The 11,864-nt window shown below is 49.7% G+C and overlaps 1 protein-coding gene across 3 annotated transcripts in view; it reads right to left on the bottom strand.

The window, feature by feature from the left end:
* Positions 1 to 1,777: 1,777 nt before the first annotated feature.
* Positions 1,778 to 11,864, bottom strand: part of Usp48 (ubiquitin specific peptidase 48) — a 66,956-nt gene continuing 56,869 nt past the window's right edge. For 2 of the 3 annotated variants that reach the window (XM_047548295.1, XM_047548302.1), the window contains 4 exons: positions 7,986 to 8,111; positions 5,738 to 5,786; positions 3,801 to 3,827; positions 1,778 to 2,851 (listed from right to left, as the gene is read on the bottom strand). In XM_047548295.1, coding sequence (XP_047404251.1) covers positions 2,829 to 2,851; positions 3,801 to 3,827; positions 5,738 to 5,786; positions 7,986 to 8,111 — 225 coding nt within the window. In that variant the 3' untranslated portion in view covers positions 1,778 to 2,828. The remainder of the gene's footprint in view (positions 2,852 to 3,800; positions 3,828 to 5,737; positions 5,787 to 7,985; positions 8,112 to 11,864) is intronic. The other variant, XM_047548287.1, reaches the window with a different exon arrangement.

The raw sequence follows: 11,864 nt of genomic DNA, 5'->3' as shown, positions 1-11,864 counted from the left end.
GTTCCAATAACGTCAAGGCCAACATTCTGCCCATTGCATGGTGAGGGCAAGGACAGTGGTGGCTCCAAGAACCTTAAGATGAAAGTGACACTTCTCACAGGCCTGCACCCTGTTCTCAGCGCGCACACAGCCCTCCTCCCTCAAGCCTGTGACAGGAAAGACAGGCTTTCCTGCTCAGCTGACTAAGTTTGGGTAAACAGGTAAGTCATCCCTTGGGTATTAGAACAGATTGTTCAAGGTGAGCATTAGCTTCTAAGGGTAACCAGGCTCTGATCAAGGGCTGTAGCTACACAAACCCAGCCACTGGACCGCATGGAAACCTCGCGCTGGACGATGATTCCACAGAGAGAGAGACGATCATGGCCTCTTGATCTGGCAGGAAGTTAACAGTGATTCTAAACAATGAAGCTCCCAGATACACCCCCGCCTCCCCCGGATGGGGAAGAGGTGCACATCCACCTGGGATTAAAAGGGTCAGAATGTGGGGGGACCCGAGCTTCCTGGCCCTCGGTCCTCACCTGTACCTGCTGCCCACATCGTGGGGGGGAGGCCACAGGGGCCATTCAGATCACACGTTCACCTTGTGATTTCTGGGGTGGGTGGAAAGGAGGCCTCAGTCCCGGCACCGCAAAGTTCTGACATGGTGGTTCTGGGCCTGAGCTCCTGGACTGGTAATGCGGCTCTGCTCGGATGCTGGTGCTGCCAGACCCCAGGTGACATTCTGAACAGCACTGGAGACCCTGGCAGATTGTCAGAGCGCCAGAAAGAAGATTCTGGGGAAAGACTCCTGGAAGGGCATCACCAGCTCACTCTGGACCCAGGCCACCTGCACCCCAGGGCAGAGTTAATAAAAGAGCAGGGACCCTGCGGGGGCTGGGGCTCAGTGGTGGGGCGCTTGCCCAGCACGTGTGAGGCACTGGGTTCCATTCTCAGGATTGCATATAAATAAAAGTCCATCAACAAACAACAACAACAACAGCAAAGACTGAGATCAGGAAGCAGCCTGAAGGCAGTATTTTGTACCACTGCATGAAGGAAAAACAAAAAACTTTAAGTGAGAAAATCGAAAAACTGTTTCAACATCAAATTGGGAAAACTTGATTTCTGGGATACTGTTGACACGTCCATATTGGTCTCCAAATAACCTCCCCTGGCCATACACATGGTAGGTGCTGAGCACTCGACCACCGAGTCACATCCCAGCCCCCAGAAAAGCCTCTCTGTGAGGAAAAACGAGCCGCTCTCTCAAGCACTACTCAACTTCCACACACTTACCTTGGAAAGGAGTAAGTTTCTTTGTTATAAAGTTTAGGCACCAGCTTCATTTATTTGGAGCTAAATAAAAGACCAAGATCTAAAAACCAGGATTAGCTACCCTGGGGCTCAACCTCAGTTCCGCCCGGAGGCCCGCCGCGCGCCCCCACAGTGGGTGCCGAGGCAGCGGCACACAGGGTTCTTGCTCCCCGCAGGCTCATTATGCCGCCCGCCTTCTGGGGGTACAGACTGAACACACTGCAAACACAGAGGGGACATCAACACCAAGCCACAACCCACCAACCCCCACAGTTACCCTGATGAGCAGCTATGCACACGGGATACTGCTCAGGCAACTGGTACTCAAGTTGAAATCTGCCTCCCCCATCCGATATGTGAATTCAGATTTTTGAAAGGGGGGAGGGGGGAGGAAAAAGCCTGGCACAAACTGGAGGCCAAAAATGCAAGAGACCTGCGTCAGCATCTCAGCCACAAACACATACAGACGCACTTGAGAGAAAGCTGTTTTTTTTTTTTTTTTTTTTTAAAGAAACAAACTCTAGTCCAAGGTTTCATTTAAAAATCCTTCAACATTCTTCAGTATATTGCTTTGATTATTTGTCACTAGTAACAATGATCCTGAGGTGGATAAAAACAGGATACCCCCTCTACACACTCATTTTTTTCCTTTTCTCAAAGTGATCTAAAAGATCCTTTCATGGTATTTCAGAAGAACATTTTCAAAGGGAAGCGAGATCCAAGAACTAGCAGACTTGGAGACTGGAAAGAACACGCTCTTTAAGAACCTCGTGTTATCCAAATGTACTTCAGTTCAACTCACTCTTCTGGGAAGGTGGTGAGATTGTTCAAATGCACAAGGAATATTTGATTTCCCACTTCAGAATATTAGCAAAAAGCCCCTGAGGCCAGCACTGAGACAGTCCCTTGCTCACTGCAGGCCACATGCAGCTGCCCCTCCTTTAGACACTGGGACCAACCGCCGGCCGGCAGGGCTGTGCTGGCCCGGAGGGGAGTCTAAATCTGAAGACACTTTTCCACAATGACGGCAAGTTCTTCACTTTCATGCTTTATTGAAAGTAGGATATGAGTCAAAGACAGGTATTGGTAAGCAGGTTATGTCTCTAAAGAATCACCGTTAGTTCAGAGCAGAATGCTGTCCCGTCTACTGTGACACACAGCCCTCCTGGACCAGCGCATCTGTACGAACTTGAGCAGGAAGTAGAACAGAACTTCGCTCCTGCCAGGACTAGAGATCTCCTTTGTAAACATGATTCACGGTCACTGCGACTAAACTGGTTCAGTCTTTACTCACCCACCCTGCCACCGCCCCCCTTAAATATAAAATCTGAAACATTTCCTTTAAGTTTGATGTCCATCAGTGCAATCTGCTTTATTTGACATAAGGCATTTGGGACAGTCACTTTTGAATGGATCTTGCCTTTTGGAAGAGTCATGTAATGGTTTAATTCTTAAATCCACCTTTTCTTTAATGCCCTAACGTCAAATTCCTCTTCCCCTCTGGTCATTTCTTGGTGTCAGCAAGTGTTCAAAGATTAATGTCCAAGTAGACCAGTACCTGAGGAAAGAAGCACATGTGGAGGTACAGCTGTGAACCAGATATGAGTGCGTGTGTTCCATCTGCTGGGAACACATCGCCAACAGTCAACACACAACTCAGGAAATGCACACAGCAGGCCCAGGGCCCTGAAGGTAGAAAAGCATGGCTCCAGGCTTTTGGCTAAGCCACAGTTTTGTTGAAAGCTGTTTCCTATGCTTATCTTCGCACAAGTTCATCAGATTTTACTGAGGCTTTCATTTGATGGCCGTTTTTCATAAAAAAATTTTCTGCTTTAACCACCAGGAGTTCCTCTGTAGTGGTAACATGGACACAACAAAGCCCCACGGAGAGGAAGAGACTTTAAATCTAGGCCAGCAGCTTTACTGCACATCTGCTTTAGCAAAGGGCCCCTGCTACTTGATTTAAACTTACTTCTTGGTAAAATCACTACCTGCTAGGACTCTGGGGTGGCCAGTCAAGAACCAACATGGCAACAGTCAAAGCTGGGAATGTCCAGCGACTGTGTTTGAAGGATCACATAATTACAGCGGCCAAAGTGTACGAGGAGGAACCACCACATCCCCACCCGAAATGAACAACCCAACAGTGCCCGAGTCCAGGTGGATGCAATGGGCTTTTCCTCGGGGAAAGGCATCTTCTCCCACTCCTTCTACCAGCCACGTACAACTGTGTCGGTCTGACGAACAGGAGGAGTGGGAAATGGCCCTAGATCACTCCCAACCTCCTGTGAAGACAGAGGGGCTCAATGAAGGTAAGGGAAAGCCGGTGCACTGGGCCCTAACTAAGGCCATGAAGCCCGAATAAAAATGCTCTTAAGTAGAATTAATTCCAGTCATGAGACTCGGATGGGATTAAATTTTAAAATCAAATTATAACCTTCACTTTAATAGAAAATTACAGTCTGACTCTCACATTCATGCACAAAAACATGACAAATGTAACTTACCTTTAAACCCTTCTTCTGGCATACAAACTGGAGAAAGAAAAAGAGAATTCCAAAGTCAAACGACTGTCATGTCAGACAGCAATAAGATCACTTCATGCTTCAAGATGAAAAGTCTAAAATAACTTTTAATTACCTCAGTCACCTGCAAATGATTGCTTTTGAACTGACGGATGACATTCACCTGATGATGATTTTTCTGTTTTTATTTTTATCAAAGTAATACACATGCATTTAAAAAGTCAAATTCTAGTAGAATTAAGTCTGTGAGAGGGTCCCAATTCTGCAGGACTCAAGGAGTGTCCTGGGAAAGACGGCGTGACCGACTCCCAGGGAACTGTCTCTCCCCGTCGTCCTCCTGGTCCCAGATTCTAGAAGCCACTCTTGACTCTAGTAGCAAGTTCTTCTGGTACTTAGCCTCCTTGTTTCTAAATAACAGGCTTCTATTGCTGTTTTGTATAAGAACTAATATTTTCCTCAATGGAAAATAAATTTAGTCCTTCTAACACCTCCCACACACCACCGCCCCTCCCGGCCTCCAGACATGGCGGTCCTCGCTGCTGCTCAGTCTCCATGCTGACCTTAGTTCTGACTCCATTAACTCTCACGGCTAACGCCCCGGTGTGCTTCAGCTGCACCGGGTGTGCGCGACTGTCCTTCTGGGCCTGCTCACCCCAGCACCACTCATGGACTGCATTTTATCATGTGTGTTTTCTTTTCCGTTTTTTTCAGTGCTGGGGACGGAACCCAGGACCTTAAGCATGCTAGGCAAGTGCCCTGCCACTAAGCCACACTCCGAGCCCTGTCCAGTGTAAATTCGTAAAAGACCCAGAAGTCCCTTCAAGGCAGTTACCACCACTTCCACTTTTTCTTGTGGATATCCTCCTCCCGAGTCCCACCCCACCCCCACAGCCTGGGCAGGAGGCGCCACTGCCTGCTGCAGAATGCTTCTGGAACTTCCCTTCACCATCTGCTAGGACACTGGGCCCTACAGTGGATCCACGCTTTAACAGTTGCCCTGTCAAACTCCTTCCTGGCTTGCTCCCGTTTAATTCTTGTCTGTCCTCCGAATGATCAGCTGACAGGGCCTGGTGGTTTGCTGCTCCCTCTTCTTACACTACTTGCAGGCCATTTCTAAGCTTCCTCTCGCTGCCTGCTAGTCCCTTTCCAGCTGGCTGCCTGACATCTCTTGGTTCCAGGCACTCCGTCTTCAGTCAGCTGGTGCCCACTTCTACCTACCACAGAGGGTTACTAAACAGGTGCCTGGAGGCGCTGCTGGGTGGCTACTGGTAGGCATCACTGGCAGGTGCCTGGGAGATGAACCAGCTTTTTCTCATCTGCAGGTTTTGTTCTTAAAGGGAGCCGTGCCCTGGAGAGAAGCCCCCTTGCCTCCGGCGTGGGAGGCAGGGGATGGGCTGCCGGCATGTGAGCAGAGGGCTGGGTCCTGCCTGAAGCTGGCTCGGGAAGGCCTCATTCCCACTTCCCAGCTCAATTTCTTCAAAATGTAAAAACACAAAACTCCAGGCTGCTGTCCTGAGAAGGTGGGGCGGGCTCTGTGCCGGGATGTGAAGGGAGGGTGGCAAGGATGAGCGAGGGGGAGCTGCTGCCCGGCTACTCTTAGGCTCACACCCAAGCCCATCGGCAGAGGTGCCTGGCTGGGGCGGAGGACCGAGTCCCCCTGCTTCCTGACCTCGGCCCCTGCAGGCTCACACCTACCACGGCTGTCTGCTCGCTGAACAATTCCCATTCCCTGTGCTTTCCACATTTGGGGACACACTTTTTCTTCTTTCTACCATCTGTCAAAACTAATGGTGCAGATTCCACCATAAAAACACACAGAAACGCTGCTCAAGGTAAACAGTGAAAGAACCATGCACTAGAGCTCAGCACCGGGGCCCAGCTCCTAAGTCCACCAAGACTCCGCAAAGAGCCGTCTTTACCTTGCATGACGTCATCCATTGCAGCATAATCTGCAATCGGTTCATCAGCCTGGAAAACAAAGGAGACAACTGAGAACCACAGGGAGGGGGCGCACACTGAAGTCAGGGACCCAGACACCTGCAGACAGAAGGCTGCTCAAGTCACAGCCAGCAGGGGCGGCTAACTGCGGGCTGAGACTTGTCGCCTCAGAGCGGCATGCTGTTGGTGCTGTTTCTGCCCTCCCAAAACAACTTTGGATGTGAAAGGTCTGAATGTCTAGATGCCCCAAGTCACCAGACTGCTTTAACCATCATGAGTCAAGACCCAGTGGTGGCACTAAGACTCAGGTAGAAATAAAAGGTCAGAGGCCTCCTCTCAAGATACCGTCTGGGGTAGGTCACGATTTTTCCTCCTCTTCACCATCAAGAACAAAATACCCACTTTTATTAAGGCAGCGTCCACACTGAGGTCAAGCTCAGGATGAGATTAGCTCTCAGGGCAAAGAGGCCGATGAACAGTCCAGGCTCCAGCTGTGCAGTTGCAAGCACAAACCCTTCATAGAAGGGGTCACTTTAAAGAGTTTATCCAGGAGCGTTAGGATTTAGCAACTGAACAGTTTTCAACATCATTCTGCAGACTGTGCAGCAAAAAGCAGCCTGGGAGGTGTGGGAGGAGGGTGGCGTGTGTATGTCATGAGTGAGTGCCGGGCGGCACCGCGGCAGGGCCACCTTACCACATCTGAACCGGGACCTGGGCACGGAAGACACTAACCTCACAAACACCTGAAAACTCATTCTACATGTGACAAAGTACACAGGCACAAAACAAGGGCCTTGAGGAGGGCAGAATGGGACCAAGGAGGTCTCAGGGGCCCCTGTGTCCTCAAATGTCTTCAACGGTCACTAAATCCAAAGCCATGCCTGGGCAAGAAACCCATTAGGCCGCCAGGGCATTCTGACTTCTGTGTCAGACCCGTGTCCTACAGGTGCTGCCCAGCTCCATGGCTGGTACCAGCTGAGCATCACTAATCTAACACACAAAATGCTCACAAACCTGAAACTTTCTGAGTTGTGACATGAAGCCAACTGAAAAATTCTAACACCTGACCTCATATGATGGGCTGGAGGGAAAATAGAGGCACTGAAACGATTACATTAAATTAACTCCGGGTATGTGCATGACATACAAATGGATCGCAAACGAATCAAACGTTTAAGAGATATGTATGTGCGAATATTTCTGAGTACCTGAAGAGAAGGGGGGAAAGAAAGAAAAACAACCCTGAAATCCAAGTCCCTGCTGGCCCAAGAGCTTCAGATAAGGGATCCTCAACCTTTCCTTTGGAAGCAAGATAACGCATGGGTTCATGGGATGGCGGTCATTCTGCCAATCTTGAAGTTAGGCGGAAGGTGGGGGAGAAGGCTAAATGCAGAATTATTACGTACACAAAAATTACACACCCCTCCTGTCTTCACTGAGACTCAATATTTTTCTTAAAAATGGTAGAGTCGCCATTCACACTGATCACATCACCTGCTCCCTGCTCCATCTCGGGAGGACTGAGGCTGCATTTTAAAGTAAGTTACAGGCATCAGCACAAGCTTTTTTCTATTGTTAAAGGACAGACTTTCCAGCTAGTCAAAACAAAAAAGTGTGTGCGCGCGTGTATGTGAGCGAGAGAGAGAGAGAGAGAGAGAGAGAGAGAGAGAGACACAGACAGACAGACAGACACACAGAGACAGACATGGCCCACAGAAACTTAGTGACCAGACACCAAGAGCCCAGCTGGCCCAGTAGAACACTGTGGCTGCTTATGTGGCTGACAGTCAATCCTTGCTGCTCGCGGGGCACAACGCTCCCTTCCTCCCTGTATCCCTGTATGAAGGGGATAAGCACCAGTCTAGGCCTGGAGGAAGCCACAGGAAGTTGGCCAGGAGAAATGGGGGGGGGGGGGGGGGGCTGGCAGCAGTGAGGGAACAGGAGGCCAAGGTGCAGCCTGAGCTGGGAGCTGGGAGGGGCTTACAGTCAGGGCGGGGGCTGCTTTGCAGCGTCACCACAGTCTGCTGTGACACCCAATAACAAGAGCAGGTGATGCAGTGACCTTGCTGAGCCTCTGGAGGCTGGGCGGGCACTGGGTAACCCAGAAATGGGCCAACGTTCACAGCAGGGCTCACGACCTCGCCCGGGGAGGCCCAAGGCAGCTCTAACCACCATGCGTGCCGTGGCCTTGAAAACCCAGAGCTCCTGGGCCCTGGAGTTCTTACTTACCTTTAATAAAATCACAGACTCAGGAATAACACCGAGGGTCCCAAGGGTGGCACAGTCGTCACTTAGAATCTTTCCATCAATAGACAAATTCTGATCAAAAGGAGCGACTGAAAACGCGTGCATGATCTGTGCCAACACAAGAGAAGCAGAGTCTGAATAAGGCAAAACAGAGACCCACGCCTCCAGCGAACAACAAGCACAGATTCTAAAATCACAAAGGAAAAGGCTGCCGAGCAGCACAGACCCTACTGCTTGCAGCCAGCCCACCGGCTACCGGGCTGCCGAGCCTGCGAGTCCCTCGGAGGCCAGGAGCATCGTGAGCAGGTGCAGTAGAAAGCTGGGAACAGCCGCACACACTGACCCTGTGTTCTTCCTGTGCCTACTGCCCCCGAGGCTGGGGTGGGACACAGATGCAGTGAGGTGGAGGGGCTGGCGCGAAGACTGGGCTGGGTAGTCACTGTCCTCCTGCCACGCTTGGGCCCCACATCCTTTCCCACACAAGTTGAGTCGATTCTATCTTAAAACCATCTGTAAATCAGCCAGCAGCCTATTTGGACTTTTCTGCCTTATGTTTTTACTTCTTCAGCAACAGCTTGGTGATGTCAGCGCTTGGGACTGTCATGCCTTATCTCTAGGAATCAAAACACAAGGCAGGGGCCATGTGCCCCACTCCAACTCTGGCCCAGGGTTAAAATTTAAATACTTTCTGAATGACTTACGCATAATCATACTTAAAAACTTTTTCAAATTCATAAAGTTTTAAAAACTTTTATTGTATCTGGATAGTATCTACCTTGAGGTCAAGTAGGCACTGGGCTCAGAAAGGCACAGACAGGTGCCCTCAGCGATGCTGTTCAAGTTTCAGAGAACTCACTTTACTTTCTCTGTGGCCGAGTGACAATGCCATCAAGTGCAAGCGCGCACGTGTCTTCTGCGGGCCAGCATCCGTGACATCGCTGGCAACACACTGCTTGCCCTGCGCGCCATCCGGTAGAGCCCAGAGGGAAAACCGACTCTACCCTCCGTTTGCCCTGCTCTCCGAGCACCCTTTGTCGTAACCGTAACCCAGCCCGAGCCAGGTGCCCAGCGGCCTAGCCCCACTTTCACCCCGGCTCGTGGCGATGCTGACAGGCAGAAGCGGATACAGCACATGATGGCTTTCACTGACCAAGAAGCCAATGAGAAATCTGTGGAAACTGGCAAAGGCAGAAGAGAAAGGTCGTCTGTGCAAACCCAAAGACTGAAGATCGCAGGATACAATGAGAGGACAGAAAACACATTGAGCCGCAGAAGAAAATTCAGATGTCCAATGTGATGAATCAAGCAAGGCTCGAAGTCCTCAGAGCAAGAGATGACCTTATCACTGACTTACTGGACAAAGCAAAATAGAGACTCAGCACGGTGGTAAAAGATACAACCAGGTACCAAGTGCTGCTGCATGGACTGGCCCTCCAGGGTCCGTACCACTGTTGGAGCCCCGAGTGATTTCTCATGGCAGGAAACAAGACTTCCCTCTAGTGAAGGCTGCAGTGCAGAAAGCTATTCCTCCGTCCTAAGTCACCACCAAGAAGGATGCAGATGTCCACACTGATCAGAGGCTTAGCCGCCTGAGGAAATAGCTGGTGGAGTTGAGATCAATAATGGGGATCGTAAAATGAAGGTTTCCCACACCCTGCAAAGCCAGCTGGATCTCACACCCTGCAGATGGTGCCTGAAGTACAAGGAGCCTCGTCTGGTGCAAATGCCAACAGGAGACCTTTGGACTAAGCCCTTGGGAGGTGACATTAACACACTGCTCTACTTCTAAGAGGCAAGATCGTCTACGTGGCCTCCTCTTTGTTGTTCTGATATTGTTCTTATCAGAGGACGTCCTTCTGGAGCTAAGGACCTTGGCCTAAAGTTAACCATGGGAGGTTTCCTCAGTGGGATCAGGACCCACTTGTAGTTCGTCTGAGGTACCACAGCTGTGATCTGGTTCTGCAGTGTGAACAGGAGGGGTCAGACAGTGCTGCCTGGACTACACCAAGTGCCCGGTTCTTTTCACGGTTGTGCTTACCTAGTCTACACGGTGGTGTGCATGGTGTTCCTTGCCCTTCAGGTGGGGGGGTGCCTTCCAGCAGGAGGACCTTCACTGGTACCTACTTGGAACTAGAATTTTTCTTCATCTGTAAATGTGATTTAAAATCTAAGCCATGAACCTTTTTTAACCAAAACAAAAGATCTATGTGGAAACAAACAGAGAACCCAAGTTCAGCGCAGCGGCCTAGACTAGCTTTCTCCTGCCTCAGCCTCCTGAGTCACTGGGACTGCAGGTGTGCGCTACTGTGCTTGGCAAACGCTCCCCTTTCTAAGGCAGGCAAAGCCATTCACTGAATAAAATAAGAACTATGGGCCTCGTGGTATAGCTCAGTGGTGGAGCACAGGCCTAGCTTGTGTTAGGTCCTGGGTTTGATCCCTGGGCTCCACAAAAACAAAATCAAACAAGAATAAAAAATAATGCAATTAAACACTAAGCACCTTCTAAGAAAGGAAATAAACTATACTTCCTTTACTTTATGGCACCAGAGAGGTGGTGGGCAAATTAGTAATTAGGTAAATCAACTGTTTATGATGCACAAGTCTAGTATCTAACATTTAGTTTGCAAAGTTTTTTCTATTGTTTTTTGAGAAACAGGAAAAAAAAGTTTTATTGCTTTGCTAACAAAGGAGAAACACAGGGGGACTCCTGACCCAGAGGTTGTGATTCTCACCGAGGGAACAGAGGATTCTAAAAGACGGAATTCAAAGGCCACACTCCATGTATTCTCTGTCTGGAGTTGTAATTCACTTGTTCATTTGGAAGACGTTCATTATGGGTTGTCATCACATTGGTTAACATGATGACTTACAGTATCCCCATAGGAAAGCTTCAAACATTTAAAAATGAGGGCTGTGGGTGTAACTCAGGGGTAGAGTACTTGCTTAGCAGGCCAAAGGCTCTGACTTCCACGTGCAGCGCTGCAAAAAAAAAACCCCCTAAATGACAACTGAAAAGGGAATTACACCTTTTTTTGGTCCTGGGGATTGAACACAGGAGCACTTAACCACTCAGCTGGGAGGGGGTCTGGCTATGTTGCTCAGGGCCTCGTTAAGTTGCTGAGAGTGATTTTTGAACTTGAGATCCTCTCAGCCTCTCGAGTAGCTGGGATCACAGGTGAGCGCCACTGTGTCCAACCATCATGCCCTTTGTTTAAAAAACCACCCAACGACAACTGAAGCTCACACAGAGTCTACCACAAACTCTCACGCTACCCAGGAAGCCCTGCGACAGGGTCATCTCTTGCTGAAGCACTAAAAGCTACAGCCACTGAGCAGTGAGGGAATCACATCCCACTGCTGGCTCCTTCAGTTCTGCCTGATCCCAGTGGTCCTGGACAGGACAGGAAAGCAGGAGGGCCGCTGCAGAGGGAGCACCCGAGGGGAGCACGCCTTCAGCAGCTCAGAGAGCAGGCACCTGGCTCCTGCTCCCAGGAGAGGTTATTTCTGTTGGTTTCTGATTTATTCTTCAAAAAATAGTCGTCCACAATAAGAACAGCACAGGCTTTTAAAAATGTCCTTATCCACAGGGGCTCTTTTTGTAATTGAAAGGTTCTGAATGTTCGAGGTTTACCGCTGACAACCAGAGAGCAGGCAATGGAAAGAGGCCTGCTCAGATGGGAAGGGCACAAGGACAGCGAGGAGACATCATGCCAATGCGCTTATTTTCAGAGCCATGGGTTCAACCAAGGGAAATACTGTTCTCAAGACAATCTGGAACACATAACACCCTCAAAGAAAGCCTGTACTTTTGCCTCAATTACAACGATAAATATCAGCAAGGAGAAAAATGCGTAACCAGTG

This window comes from Sciurus carolinensis, chromosome 1 (genome assembly GCF_902686445.1).
Source record: "Sciurus carolinensis chromosome 1, mSciCar1.2, whole genome shotgun sequence".
NCBI lineage: Eukaryota > Metazoa > Chordata > Mammalia > Rodentia > Sciuridae > Sciurus > Sciurus carolinensis.
The sequence above is the reverse complement of the archived record's forward strand: the minus strand, read 5'-3'. Positions and strand labels throughout refer to the sequence as shown.